Source organism: Cygnus atratus, chromosome 20 (assembly GCF_013377495.2).
Source record: "Cygnus atratus isolate AKBS03 ecotype Queensland, Australia chromosome 20, CAtr_DNAZoo_HiC_assembly, whole genome shotgun sequence".
NCBI classification, from domain to species: domain Eukaryota; kingdom Metazoa; phylum Chordata; class Aves; order Anseriformes; family Anatidae; genus Cygnus; species Cygnus atratus.
Window position 1 is genome coordinate 5,237,621 of NC_066381.1, and position 14,297 is coordinate 5,251,917.

At 61.3% G+C, this 14,297-nt stretch overlaps 1 protein-coding gene across 1 annotated transcript; it reads left to right on the top strand.

Annotated features, from left to right (window-relative positions):
* The first annotated feature begins 454 nt into the window (after window positions 1-454).
* Window positions 455-12,840, top strand: MMP28 (matrix metallopeptidase 28). The gene is made up of 8 exons (XM_035559064.2): window positions 455-544; window positions 5,787-5,866; window positions 6,246-6,394; window positions 8,584-8,805; window positions 9,239-9,484; window positions 9,843-9,992; window positions 10,247-10,414; window positions 11,612-12,840. The coding sequence occupies exons 1-8, from the start codon at window positions 455-457 to the stop codon at window positions 12,004-12,006; spliced, it is 1,500 nt and encodes a 499-aa protein (XP_035414957.1). The 3' UTR covers window positions 12,007-12,840.
* Window positions 12,841-14,297: the final 1,457 nt, after the last annotated feature.

Consider the following 14,297-nt stretch of genomic DNA (forward strand, 5'->3'; position numbering starts at 1 on the left):
GCATCGCTGCGAGGGGGGCGCAGAGCCAGTGCCTTAGAGGTGCCATTAGAGCCCCCCGGTGCCCCCCAGCCAAGCACGACCCCTGATTTATAAAATTGAGGTGGTGACAGATTGCCCCCCTCAGCCTTGTGCTCCGGGGCCCGGCCGCCCCCTCAGCCCCACACCCTGAGGCGTGAGGGGGGCGCCAGGGGGTCTCTCTTCGGGCCCCGCGGCTCCGGTGATCACGGGAGGGGTGAAGGAGACACGGGGGGAACTCAGGGGACGGTGGCGGGGGGACCCCGGGGAGGTAGGCGGGGGTGCGGAGGAGCCCAGCCCTGCGGGCGGGGCGGGCCGGGGCCGCCCCCGGGGCCGGGCCGTGGAGAAGCGGAGCCGGGACCGGCACCGGGGGAGAGGCGGTGGCGGCGGCACGGCCACAGCCACGGGCATGGGCAGGAGCAGGAGCACGGCCACGGGCATGGCCGCGGTGCTGAGGGCAGCGCTGGCGCTGGGGCTGCTGGCGGCCGTGAGGGCGGCGGCGGGCGGCAGCCGGCGGCGGCAGGCGGAGGTAGGGTGGCGGCGGCGACGGCGGCGGCTGGGGGGGGGTCCCGGGGGGGCTCCGGGCTGTGGCTGGGGGCGGATGGTGGAGCTGCGGCCGGGGGCTTCTCCTGCCTGGGGTCGGCTGTTTTGGCACGGGTGGATGCTGGGTGGGGAAGGCGAGTGCTGGTGGGGACCTTGGGGGTGCTCGCATCCCTCGTGGTGTCCCTGAGGTGTGGGGGGCCCAGCCTTGGGGTGCTGGCTCACGGGTCCCTGTGGGCTTCACCCGCTGCATGCACGCCCCGAATCAGGCAAAGCTCAGCCTGAAGGTAGCGAAACCAGCTCCAAAAACCCCACAGCTTATAGGGGAGAGCGAGCGTGGCGAGGCTGGGGCTGACAGACCCTCACCCGCGGCCTGCGGGAGCTTGTGGGGGGGGTTCGGGGAGCTGCCCCGGTACCTTCGTGCCCCGCAGCGATGCGATGTGCCTCCAGCATGAACACGCCGGGTAAATAAATGCCTGGAGGCTGGGGTAAGAAAGCTTGTCCAAATAAACGGAGCTGTTCAGCCGGCTTGTCAGTGGAAGCCGAAATTCTCGCGTAACATCAGACTTTGCTTCTAAAGTTGTTTCTCTCTCTTTTATTGCTTTTAAAATAGCCCGTGCTAGCAGCAATGGGTTGTGTAAACTTAGATGCGAATGTCTGAGAAAATGTCCAGTTGAGTTAAGTTCCTGGCTTGTGCCCTTGTTTTCATTGCATTTGTTACGACGGCAGCTTAAAAAAAAATGGCTTGGATATTTAATTTGAAGCACATTTATATTAAACCATCTTGTTATGTGCAGACTGCAGATAGGAGGAGGTCCGGTGCAGGATAGCACGTAGCTTGGCAGACCTGGCTCATGCAGGAGGATTGCGGGGATGTGCTCAGGGAAGCAGCAGGTACACGGCAGTGCCCGAGCTGCGCCCATGCCAGAGGGCTTCTTTAAAAGACACGGCACGTGCGGGATATCCCAGCACAGAGTGAAGCGTGTATCCCTGTGCTTTTGGTGCCAAGGGTGATGAAGTCCCTGCAGCGATCGTGTTTGAAGGTACAGGTCTGTGGTGGCCGGAGGAAAAATCGGTGTGAAGTTTGAGAAAAGTGGGGAATGGAAATGGGGAGTGAGAAGTGACTGGGATGTTCTCCTTTCTGGTTTTTATTTTGATTTTTTTTTATCCTGCCTCCTTCCCCTCTCAGTGCTGCAGTGGCACCGCCCTGGGCTCTCCCCTCCACCTCGGCAAACGTGGGGCTCACTTTCTGTGTTGGTGTCCTGGTGTCCGGACAAGCTTTTCCATGGCGTGGGTGCAGAGGTGGGATGCTGGCCGAAAGGGGCACCAAACATTTTCCTTCTGATTGACATAAGGGGGAGAAAAACCTTCACCCCAGGGTGGTCCCCGTTCGGCCTCGGCGTGTTTCTACCTTTAGCGGTACAAACAGAGGAGCAGAGGAGTTCTCCTGACGCTGCCCTTGCGGCATGGTGCAGTGTGAGCATGCTGCACTCCTGCTCCCTGTTTCCACCTTGGTGATGGCAAAGACCAAATGTCTTCTTTCCCTTCTCTCTCGTTGTTCCCTCAGACATGAGAGCACAACCGGTCTGCGTGATCAAACTGGTTTGTCAGCCCTCTGCTATTCACCCTTGAAAAAACTTCCCTGAGCGCTTTGGGTCATTTTCCGTCAGCTTCTGTGCCGCGGTGCATTTCAGCCCCAGGCTCTTGTTTTCTCTTAAGCAATGCAATATTTCGTACTGCCATCCCGCAGCATCCCTGCTGCCCCGGTGAGCATGCTCGGTGCTCAGCAGCCCAAACACCTGGGTGTTTGGTGCACCCCTGCTGCACCGCTCGAGGAGAGCAAGTGTGAAGGAAGAGTAAGGGAGCGTAAAGCCCACCAGACACGGTATTCCCCAGCTCCACATCTTCAGGGGCAAGTAGATAATTCCCTGCTAAGGCAGGTTTTAGGGGTGTGGGTGGGAGAAGAGAAGCCTTTGGGGCCGGATCAGGCACAGCAAGGAGCACGACAGCAACAGGGTTTCATCAGCCCCTCGTCGATGTACGGGGTTAGCTGGTGTGGTCGCTGCCTTCCACCCTTTCTATGGAAGGCAAGCCAAGCTCTGTGTTTGCTAATTTCCCTTCTTGTGTGTCTCTGTACGTATGCGTGTATAATAATTTATACATCCACGCTTAAACAAAAGAGACGCGAGGACTCTGCCTAAGGGGCTGCGAACGCAGACAGGAATGCGGCGTGAGAGAGCGGCGAGAGATGAAGGTTTTCCAGCGCTGCAGCATCCCGGCAGGCAGCGACCTGCGGGCGCTCCTGCCAAAACCTGCTCGTGCCAGCAGCTTCCTGGGGCCGGGCCCCATCGTGTCTGCAGGGAGGGAACCGAGGGAGAGCTTCATGGTGATGCCTGGTGGTGAAACGCCACGGGATGGAGCTGGGGATGCTCAGCCTGGGCTGGGATCGCAGCATACCTCACAGGGATGCTGTTGGCTTCGCCACGCGGCCAGCGTCCTCTGAAAGCACAGCACAAAATGTTAGCCATCCGCTTCGGACACCGGTCTGTACTCAGGGGAATGGAGGGGAAAGAGGGGTTTTGTGTCCAGGTGCAGCAGAAGGGACCGCAGGCAACATAAGCTGCCTGCCAGGCAGGGGGAGAGGCTTGTCCGTGCGTTTCTGGTACTTAAGCGGTGGAAACAGGCCAGAAATGTGTCCGGAGGGGGGGCGGGACGGGAGCCTGCTGTCTCTGAGCTGTTGTTATCCCAGTTCCGAGGAGGGAGGTCCGCTTGTGTGTGCTGTTGGCCGGCTTCCACCTGGGGTGCCTGCGGTCGAGGGCAAGGTGTTTCCTTGGCTGCAGCCCTCGGCAGAGCCCATTTCCAGGGCTGTAAGCATCTCCCGTGGCGAGCCGCGGGCCGGGAAGGGCCCCTCCATCTCCTGCAGACCCAAGGCTCCGCTGCCTCCCGGGCAGCCAGACCTTTCCTCTTCTCGTTTCCCTCCCCGCGTGCGGAGGGGGAGCCGGGCATATTTCACGGGAATGCGCAGCCCTTGGCTTCCTGCTGTTTTTCTTCTCCCATTGTATGGAAAAGAGCCGTTCTCCGTCGGGGCAGGAGGGAGCGGGTTTTGCCGGGGCTGAGCATCGCGGCTGCTGGCTCAGCACCAGGGTCACAGGTTCTGCTGGGGGGGCTTTTAGCACTGCTTTGGGCAGGGGACACTGTGACACGGGGCTCTGCGGTTCTTCTGTCACCCCCAGGAGTCCCTGCTCCAGGGGACTCTGTATTCCCTCCTTACGCAGCGCAGGGTCAGCGCATCCCTTTCCTTTAGCTCTCTTTCCAGGTCTAATATCACCCGGGGATAACAGTAACCGCTTATCTCGAGTCTGCACACCTCTGGATCCCAGGAGCCAGGTGTTAGGTGGAAGAAAATGTGGTAAAATGACGGTGCGCAAGAACCTGAGCATGAAACGGTCCCGAAACTGCAGGAGAACAGCCCGCTTTGGGCTGACTTTCTCAGCTCAAGGAAATGGGGATGGTAACAGCAGTGAGCAGCATGCGAGCAGTTCGGTGCCGTTACAGCACAGCTGCTGTGCTGCGCTACTGCCACGCACCCTGACTTGTCCAGATGGGTTTTCATGAGATCATGGTGGGGAAAAACCATTTTCATGCTTCAAGGATGGGATTGTGTTAGGTTACGGGAGAGGAGACAGCTCGGACTTGTTATGGTTCAGATGCTGAGGGAAAGAAGAGCTGTGGGAGGAGAGGCTTACACCACGGTGGGCTTTTGAGACCCAGGACTTTCCTCCTGCTCCGTAGCCCTCAGTTGTCAGCAGTGGTGGGACTGTTCGGGGTTATCACCGTGCATCCATGGGTGTAGCTGGTGGTTTGCTAACTCTGGAGGGGAATGCTGTAAAAACCCAGCCCCAGCGAGAGGAGCAGACGTCTCTGCCCCTCCAGGCACCGCTGAGCCCCAAGCCCCGCCTGGTGTAACGCCGCCGCTGATCAGAGCGCTCTCGGCAGCGCTCCTGAGACATCTGCGCCTCGGCTGCCGGGGTGAAGCCAGGACCAGCGCCAGCACCTATGGGCAGCACCCAGCACTCATCTTCCTCCTGCCTCTCCTCTGCCATGGCACGGGCTGGGAGGAGGCGTTAAAAGCAGGCAGCCCTGCAGTCCCTGCTGCCCTGCTGCCCCGCGCTGCCGGGATGAAGGAAGCAGCAGAGCCACTTTCTCTTTTCATCCCCATCCCTTTTCATTCCTCGTTCCCCTAACGCCGGCGCTAACAGGATGCGGGGAGGTGGGTTGGTCTGCAGCAAAAGTCCCCGGTGGGATGGGGAAGACGGGCGTGGAGCATTCCTGGGAATATTGCTGTTAAACTCCTCAGAAAGCCGGGGGCAGCGGGGGCAGCCACTTGTTTTCTTTGAAATGCGATTTATGTGTTGGAGCAAGTTCAGACCGACAATCTCCGTCCATTTCAGTGGACGATAAGGAGAAGAATGGTTTGGCAGAGCCCATTGCGCCCGCCCGGCATGTGTCTGCTGCTCAGCAGCACATCCTGCCCCCGCCGGGGAGAGGCTGCAGCCTTTCGGGGGCAGCCTCGGGACTTGACCCTGCCTGACCCGGCCCTGGTGACCTGGTGAAATCCACAGAAATCCCTGATTGTAATCGGTGTGGCCCTGATTGTAATCACTGTGTTGAGCTGCTGGTTGTTAGAGATGGGCGAGTGGCTTCGTTAGCCCCTGGTGTGGATGACATAGCAGGGGGTTTTAATCCACGGCAGCAATGTTCCCTGCTATGTCTCCGTCAGGTCATTGCCAAAAAACCCAGAGCCGTCAAAAATGAGTGAAAAGCACAGAAAGCTGTCTGAGCACTGCCGTGCACATGTGTGCTCATGTCATGGGAATCACAGAAGTCTAACAAAGCAACAGCCAGGAATTTCTGCCCAGCCCTGGGTTTGCCACGCTCATTCCCACTGAATCTTTATCCTCTGCCCTTGCACGCCCTGAGCTGCTCCTCTAATTTCAGGTTGGAAATGAGGAGACATTTCTTCTCAGAAAGAGCGGTCAGGCATTGGGAGGGGCTGCCCAGGGAGGTGGTGGAGTCGCTGTCCCTGGGGGTGTTCAAGGGAAGGTTGGACGTGGTGCTTGGGGATGTGGTTCAGTGGGTGACATTGGTGGTAGGGGGACGGTTGGACCAGATGGTCTTGGAGCTGTTTTCCAACCCTAATGACTCTGTGATTCTCCCCTGTCTCCCCGCAGCAATTCCTGCAGAAGTACGGCTACCTGGGAGCAGCACACCCCAGCCCGCACAGCCCCGTGGAGTTCACGGCGGCGCTGAGGTAGGAGCCTTTTATTTAACACCAGCATTATGCAGCGCTGCTCCGGGGGGTGCTCTGTGCAGCTCGGGGCTCGCCTGCTGTCAGATGCTAACGCATGAGCGGTCCTTCGGAGGAGCACCGCTGGCTGGCAGCCGGCGCGGCGCTGCGTTATTTGCCTTTTATGGCCTGCTGTCCCCGCTGCAATAATATCTGCAGCAAGGCCGAGGATCTGGCTGGCTGGAAGAGCTCAGAGGGTTTGGGATTTGCAACGCCTGGCTCCCTTATCTCCCAGATGTACTCTTGCCAGCGGGGCGCGAAGCTCGCGGGGCAGAGCCCAGCGCGGAACCTGGGGCGCTGCTGTCTCGAAATATGGGGTGCTGACATCTCCCTTCCTTTGCAGGGACTTCCAGCGGGTGAGCCACCTCCTGCCCAGCGGGGTCCTGGACGCCCCCACGCTGCGGCAGATGGGCCGCCCGCGGTGCGGCACGGGCGATGGGGAGAGCTGGGGCCACCTTGCCGCACCGCGCCACCGGCGCTCGGCGCAGCATGGTGAGCGTCGGCATCCCGCAGGGCCTGGGCTCGGGGCGTCTGGCTCGAGGGTGGTGTTGGGAAAGGGAGCAAGTTCCACTCGTGGCTCAGCAATCTGGGAGGCAGAGCTTGATGGCTCCTGAGGTGCCTCTAGGTCACCCTGACCCCAGCAGCACAGTGTAGAGGACCAGGACTGACATGGAGCAAAGGCACACGTGGTCTGACTGCTCCCGGTGGATTTTCTTGCTCCTGACTATCCAGGATTGGACCTCTTGCCTCTCGTGAGCTCTTGTGGATGAATAGCGTGATTCCTAGAGAGCGAGAGGGCTGCGACCAGCTGTGCGTGGGACATGGGAAAAATGAGGGTGAGATTAAGGCAGGGCTTAGCGCCGTGCCAAGCTGCCTCTGCATCTGGCACAGCTGGTGCTGGGGGACGGACCCGGGGGAAGGACACGGGAGGCAGCCTGGTGCTCCCCATTCCTCTGGTTTTCCATCCAAATCCCTGACACAAGGGATGCGATTGTGGGCAGAGAGACCACAGCAAGTGGGCAGGAGGCAGAGCAGGACTGGGGCCAGCAGCCTCTGCCCCAGAAGGCTCCTTGATGGGGTGGCAAGAGGCACGGAGCAGCACCACATCTGTGCCGGCGGGGCGGAGGGGAGGCCGGGGAGCCCGGCGCCGGGCAGGAAGGCGGGTGGCTTTGTGCTAAGCTGGCTGTTTATCCGACCTGGGGCAGGAAGCCGCCGCGGCTGAGCCAGCAAAGCGCTTTGTTAGCCAGCCCGCTGCCAGCCGCGCCAGGACCCTCGGCCAGGTCACCGGCACCGCTGCCATGCGTCCAGCACCCCGCCAGGCTCGGACACCCCGGTACCGTAGCAAAAGCCAGGGCTTTGTTCTGGCCGCCTTGCCGGGCTGTGAAAGCCGCCGGAGCTGGCGGGGAGCTGCTGGGCCCTGGCCAGACGGCGCTGGGTTTCCCGGGGAAGTCCCTGCCTGCCGGTCTGGGGGGGGCTGTCCGTGGAGGGACGGGCAGGCAGGATGTCCAGGTGCTGTCTCCGAGCTGCCACCATCCAGGCAGGTGTCCGGCCCCTGCCACGCGGGGTCTGTCCCAGCAGAAAGCTCAGCCCTGTCCCTTTTGGGATGGAGGTGCTGTGCCTCTAACAAGCAGGTCCTCTCCTGGACCACAGAAGGGAACTCTGGCAGGGGGGCTGCCAGAGCTGCCCTCGGGTGTCTGCAGACGGCTGTGAAACCCCGTTCTTTGGCTTCCCCGCACGTCTGGAGCAGGCACAGGTGCCGGAGGTCCGTCACTGCTCCCACGCCTCGGCACCAGCTCTTGCACCCACATATTCCCAGAGTGGCCCCGCAGCTTCTCTCCCACTCCTGCACGCCCCCGGCCAGATGTGAGCCCCCTCAGCCCAGCTGCCGGGGCCCCCGGGGGAGTTGGGATGCTGCACGGCAGCTGCAGGAATGTGCCTCTGCCCCGATACATGGTCAGAGGATGGTGGGGGGACTTACAGTGATCTCATGGCCAGGTTCCCTTTGTCATTGTCACCGTCCCCCCAGGGGCATCAAGGCTCTGTCTCCCCTGAAATTCTATTAGGGAAGCCCCAAGCAGCAGGAGCCTCAGTGCAGGGAAAACGGTCCTCTGAAAACAGATGGTGAGCAAAGGTTTGTCCCCACGGGGGTATCCCCGGGTGGGATTCAGGCAAAGTTTTCTGCAGGAAATGGAGTGGTCAAGGTGCCTTTAGGAATGGGGAAAATACAGCACCGTCCGCTAGAGAGCTGGCCTGCTTTCCCTTGCCTCAGCTCCATACCCGCAGTGTTAAAATGACATGTGCAGGGGGAAAAGAAAAGAGATTTCCCTAAAAAAAAAAAAAAAAAAAAAAAAAAAAAAGCACAGGCTGGGATCTGGGATTCAGGGAGGCAGCTCGGGGAAGCAGGGAAGAGCTGCTGCTGTCCAGGGAGATTTGGGGCTGGTGAGCCTCCAGCCCTGTACACGGACACCTCATTTCCCCCTGGGTTTCAGCATCCGCCCCATCCTTTTCTCCTTGGGCCCCTGTTTTAAGAGGTGCCTTTGCTTTGCCTCCCTGAAGGCCCGTCCCTGGGCTTCCTCTTCTGGGCATGGAGCTGGGCAGGGGCTGGATTTGCTCTCCTTGCGCGGCTGGGGTGGGAGGGCAAGGAGCCGCCCCCGTGGCGCTGAGCCCGTCCCGTCCCGCAGGCAGCAAGTGGCACAAGCGGCACCTGACGTACCGGGTGGTGAACTGGCCGCCGTACCTGCCGCAGCACGAGGTGCGCCTGGCCGTCAGGGCCGCCTTCGAGCTCTGGAGCAACGTCTCCTCGCTGGTCTTTTGGGAAGCGCGGGACGGCCCGGCCGACATCCGCCTCACCTTCTTCCACGGGGACCACAACGACGGGCTCAGCAACGCCTTCGATGGGCCAGGTGCTGGTCGCTCCCTCCTCGTAAGCTTCTCTTTTACAACGGGGGCTCTTCCTGGGGCTGGGGGGGAGGCCAGGTTTGTTCCCCCACTCTTACTAAGGACACATCCTGGTGCCCAGCAGCGTGAGCGAAGGTGATGGAGGGTCCTGAGTCCCAGCCCCGCAGCTCAGGAGCTCCCAGGTTGGGATGCTCGCGGTGGGCTCACGCTGGTGGCCTCCAAGGAGCCCTCCCTGCCCTGACCCCATCCTCCAGGCACAACTGGTTTGGGTTTCGTGGGGGCATGAAATAGCCACGGGAAGCTGGGTTTCCTTCGGGAAGCCTCCCGCTGGGCCAAAATCGATGCCTGTTTAAGCGCTCGTGTCCCCCCACCGCCCTGGGCTCACACCAGGGGCTGCGTGCTGCCCCCACGGCCCCCTGACGTCCATCCCGTCCCCAGGAGGTGCCCTGGCCCACGCCTTCTTCCCCCGCCGCGGAGAAGCCCACTTCGACAGTGCTGAGCGCTGGTCCCTGCGCAGCGGCAAGGGGCGCAACCTCTTCGTGGTGGTGGCGCACGAGGTCGGCCACACGCTGGGGCTGGAGCACTCCCCCGCCCGGAGCGCCCTCATGTCCCCCTACTACAAGAAGCTCAGCAAGGACTTCGTCCTCAGCTGGGATGACATCTTGGCCATCCAGAACTTGTACGGTGAGCATCGCTTCCCTGACACGTCGGTTGCTCCTGGGGATGTTCCTCGGGGTGGAGAGGGAGGAGCAGGATGGCAGCAGGTCTGTGCAGGGGGTGAGGACTCCGTGCACGGTGTGTGGTGGGGATGGGTCCTGTCCCTTCACGGCTGCAGCAAGGAGGGCAGGATGGGTACCGGCTGCTCCAGGGAAAAGCCGGTGTGTGATTTTTTGGGGCACCAAGGGGTCTTTGCCACCATTACTGAGGGTGATAGGAACCAGGCCGTGTGACGCGGAGAACCTGGTGCCCTCTGATGGCTCGCCAGCCTTGCGAGCAACCCGCTTCCATGCCCTGCTCCACAACTCACCCTGCTCCATCCCAGGGAAGCCCTCCAGGGGCTCGGCCATCCAGCTGCCGGGAAGGGTCTTCACTCACTTCCAGGACTGGAGCGGGGACCTGTACGGCGGGGACCGGCAGCGGCAGGGCGCCAGCACCTATTACTGCCACTCCTTCTTCGACGCCGTGACCGCCGGTGGGTGTTTGTGAGCCCTCTCCCAAAACCCCCACACCACTCCAGTGACCTCTCCCTGCACTGATGAGCCCATGAGGTGGGACGGGAGGGTTTGTCCAGTCCTCAGCCCTATGTGGGCGTCCCCAAAACACCGCAGGGCTGGATGCGGTGGCGGTGACGAGAGGCGATGTGGTGCGCGATGGGCAGTGGGCTGCGGCTGAATTTGGGATGTTGGCACCATGCTTCTCGCCCTCACGGCCCCCTCTGCCCAGCAGACGCGGACCACAGCCTGTACATCTTCAAGGGCGGCCACTTCTGGGTGGTGTCGGCCAGCGGCAATGCCAGCCAGCCCCAGCCGCTGCACGCGCGCTGGCCCGGCCTCCCCGCCGGCATCGACGCCTGCGCCTGCTCCCCGCTCAGCCGCAGCTTCTACTTCTTCAAAGGTCAGTGAGGCACGGGCTGCGGCAGGCGTCTGTCCATCCTGCGCCGCTCTGTCTGTCCAGTTCTGCCCCTGCACCCCCAGCCTGGTGTGGTGCCGAGGTGCTGGGTGTCACTGGGTGCTGAGGGTGCCGGCTCCTGGGTGCTGTGCTAGTCGCAGGTTAACCACGCATCACCCACAGCCTGCAGTGCCACCCTGTGCCTCAGTTTCCCCCCTCTGGAGAGCAGCATTTGCACAGGTTTAAAAATCAAAGCAGATGCATTTTGGGGAGAAAATGCTCTCTGGAGATGCGCAGCTGCTGGCAGCTGGACGAGCACCGCGTTGTGGTGCCCATGATTCATGCCCCGTGCCCGGTGCCTTGCTGCCATCTGCAAGCTGCCGGTGGCACAGCTGGCAGGGCAGAGGAAGGTCAGCCCAGGCAGCCGGGACACCGAGGTCAGCCCGAACTTTTCATGGAAACCACTCTCCAGCCCGTCAGAAAGGGGGCTTTGTTGCTCCGGCTGGGGGAGAGCCAAAAGCCCCCCTCCGCGGGGCCTGACCCGGCACGGCCTGTGAGCAGAAAGGGGCTTTTGTCTGGGGCAGAGCGGTGCCTCGGCTCCGCGGGGATGGCCGCGCTGGGGTGGGGAGGGCGGCGCCGGGGCTGGTCTCAGTCCCTCCGGCTGCAGCGGGGGTTTGGCTGTCCCAGCCCAAGAGGGATGCGGGTCTGTCTGTCCTGCTGTGCAGGAGCAGGAGGGAGGTTTGCACCTGGGCTTGGGGACAGCGTGGTGGCCATGCTCTGTTCCCAGCTGCCCCTTTAACTCCCCTGAGCAACCTTGCCTCAGTTGGGAAACTTGTGCATGTGGCACAAGCAGGGTGGGGAAAGCCTCTCCCCAGCCCTTGGACAAAACCCTTCATCCCCGTCCCTCCTTCCAGCACGAGAGCAGCAGCGCAGCACGGGCAACTTCAGCCCCGAGACCCCCATTTCCTACCACAGCCACTGGAGCTTTGTGCTCCAGGGGCTGCTTCTTCCCAGCCAGGTCCATGGGGAAGCCTAATGGGGACGTGCCCATGGTGGTGCCATCGGGTCACCGGTGGGCTGGGTGGCACCTCTGGGCCGTAAGGCTGCCCCGTGGCCGATTGTGAAGGGGAGCAGAAGGATCAGCCCTCCTGGTGGCCACCTCACCACGTTTTGTGCTCTGACCCCTCTCCCATCTCTTCCCAGGCGGCCGATGCTGGCGCTACCAAGGCTCCACCCTGGCGTCAGGCTTCCCGCAGAAGTGCAGCGCCCGCGGCCTCCCGCGGCACCCCGACACGGCCCTCTACTTCCAGCGGCTCCGGCGCCTGGTGCTCTTCAAGGGCGCCAAGTACTTCGTGGCGAGCGAGGAGACCCTTGCCGTGGAGCCCTACTACCCCCGCAGCCTGCGGGACTGGGACGGCGTCCCCCCCGGCACGACGGGGGCCCTGACGCACCGCGACGGCTCCGTCTACTTCTTTCGGGATGAGCAGTACTGGCGGTTCGACCAGGCCAAGCTGCGGGTGGTGGCCACAGGCAAGTGGGCCACGCAGCTGCCGTGGATGGGCTGCTGGGACGCCAACGGCGGGCAGGTCCTCTTCTGAGCCCTGCCGCCGCTGCCGAGCATCATTCCTGAGCGTGCTGGGACGAAACGGGGGCTGAGCCCCATCTCGGTCCTCAGCGTGGACCCTGCTGTCTCAGGACAGCTCTCGGGGTCCCGAAGCAGTGTCCCCGAGCAGCGAGGATGTGGCTGGGACGAGGCAGCCTCCAGCCCAGCAGGTCCGACCTCGCCAGGTGGGCTGTGATGTTGGGGAGGAGGCATTTCTTTAAAAAAAAAGAAAAAGCCCACAAGAAAACATGGAGACTGCAATCGTACACGTTTCTGATAACTTTCAGGATTGTTTTATGCCTTTCTTTCAAGCCAGGACTTGTTTGTTGCTACTTTATTTGTTGTTTTCCTGCGATCAGGCAGAGAAGTGCCTTGCCGATGGGTGCTGTAGGGCTCGGGTGTTTTTAAATGAGTGACTTAGAATGTTTTCCCATTAAAACAAGAAGAGAGACATTTGGACATAACCATGGGCCCAGGCTGAGCTCTGCAAGAGACAGCGAGCAGGACAGACGGATGTGTCCATGCACACAGGCTCACGAGGACGGCCTGGCCACACAGTCCTCGTTCCTTTTACAAACCTCGAATGCTGCACCCACCACTGCCACCGGGACGGGCATTGTCCCCGAGAGTCCACGGGGAACGTGGGGTCCCCAGGGCTCGACCTCCGTGCGAGCAAACGCCAGCATCCCTGTCCCTGGCCAGGACAGGGCTGAGCGCTGTGGAACGTCCTCTGATTTGACATTTTGGAGCATTTCGGTTTGTTTTCTGTGATATTTGTGAATGAACCCTTCCTGTGCAGATGCGGGGCGCGCACACAGCTTGAAATCTCAGGGGATTTTCCAGTGTTGCCAAAGAGACGGGGCCGCGGCGTTTTGGTTTGGGCTGGGCGGCAGTAACGCAGCGTCGCTCGCAGCCATCCCCAGGGCTCACAGACCTGGTGGCAAATAAAATGAACCTCTGGAGTTGCAGTGCTGGCATTGCCATTTGTTTTCAGGCCATGCCTTCATATTTTTTTAAAATCCAATCTCATGTTTCCTGAACGGGATGAATTAAGACGCACGTGTGCCTTTGGGGTTGGGGTGGGCACGGCTCAATTTGCCCCAAGGTTCCTTGCAGGAAGGCTGCTTTTGGGATTGCTCTCACCAAAATGCAGCCATGTGAAGCTCAGGATGCTGAAGAAAACAGGGAACCTCTCCTCCCTGCTTCAGCCCAAGCTACTGAGGATTCCTCCACGCCTTGTGATGCGTTAATAATACTTTTTCCCAGTGTGAGAGGGGACCCCCCTGTCTGCAGGCAGCCGTTGCGCTCTACGCCAGCCAGGCCATTTTGTCCCCAAGCAGGCGTCGGGTGTGTGCTGTCGGGGTGCTGACTCTGTCTCTTGGCCAAGGAGCTGCCGGAGGAGAAAGCAAGTGATGTTTGCTCCCCTTGTTTGCTTTCCTTCATGCCGTGACATGCCGGGCATCCCACGTGCGCTGCCCATTGACCGGGCGGTGTTTTGTCTGCAGGGGAAGGCGTGGGCGGAGGTGCTGTGGGGATGTTTGCAGAGGTCGGGACACCTCGGTCGGTGCCTCCATCCCCTCTTTACAGCTCCTGCACCCTGCAGAGTGCGGGGCCGGGGGGTGAGCGTGCACTCCGACCCGTGTCACTGTCCCCTCTGTGGCACAAGGCTCCTTTTCTCCTCCTGGGCTGCTTGCTGGGCACGCCAGGCGCCCGCCGCGCATTCCCCAGCCCGGGGGAATAGCTGGGATTCCTGCATTGCCTCCCCCAAAATGGCACCAAAAGGAGCAGCAGCAGGCAAAGGATGGAGTCATTGAGCAGCACAACCCCCCTGAGCTCCCCAGAGACTCTTCCAGCCCCAAGGTGTGAGAAAATCACTGGCAGAGCTGCTGTTTGCACCAGCACCTCGGTCCTGGGGTGCTCTGCAACATCTTTTGGGAGGGAGCCCTGCGAGGCTGCAGATTCCCGGAGTGCCCACTCGCTGCTGTGCCCTGTGGTTATTGCCGTGAAGCCCCAGCTCCTGGCGCCGTGCCCTCTGCGGAGGAGCTTGGCTCTTGTTCATGGCTTCACAGCACAGAACTTGCAAGAGAGCACAGGGCAAAGAAACCCCAACGGCGCACATGCGAATAAATCCCCTCTCATGCTCGTTTTGCTTTTTCAGAAAGAAGCCTGGGGGAGAGGATTGAGGCTTTTTGCAGGCTGAGCCCTGACATGGTGCAAAGCACGGGGCTCGGGGCCGCACCTCGCTGCCAAAGCCCAGAGCACGGGGTGGCCGCGGCGGCTCTGCTG

What these genes read in the sequence shown, in the direction of transcription:
- MMP28 (XM_035559064.2), top strand. Translation starts at nt 455, where the DNA reads ATGGCCGCGGTGCTGAGGGCAGCGCTGGCGCTGGGGCTGCTGGCGGCC. An exon ending in CCGGCGCTCGGCGCAGCATG is followed by an intron (nt 6,395 to 8,583) that starts GTGAGCGTCGGC and finishes CCCGTCCCGCAG; the next exon opens with GCAGCAAGTGGCACAAGCGG. An exon ending in GGCCATCCAGAACTTGTACG is followed by an intron (nt 9,485 to 9,842) that starts GTGAGCATCGCT and finishes GCTCCATCCCAG; the next exon opens with GGAAGCCCTCCAGGGGCTCG.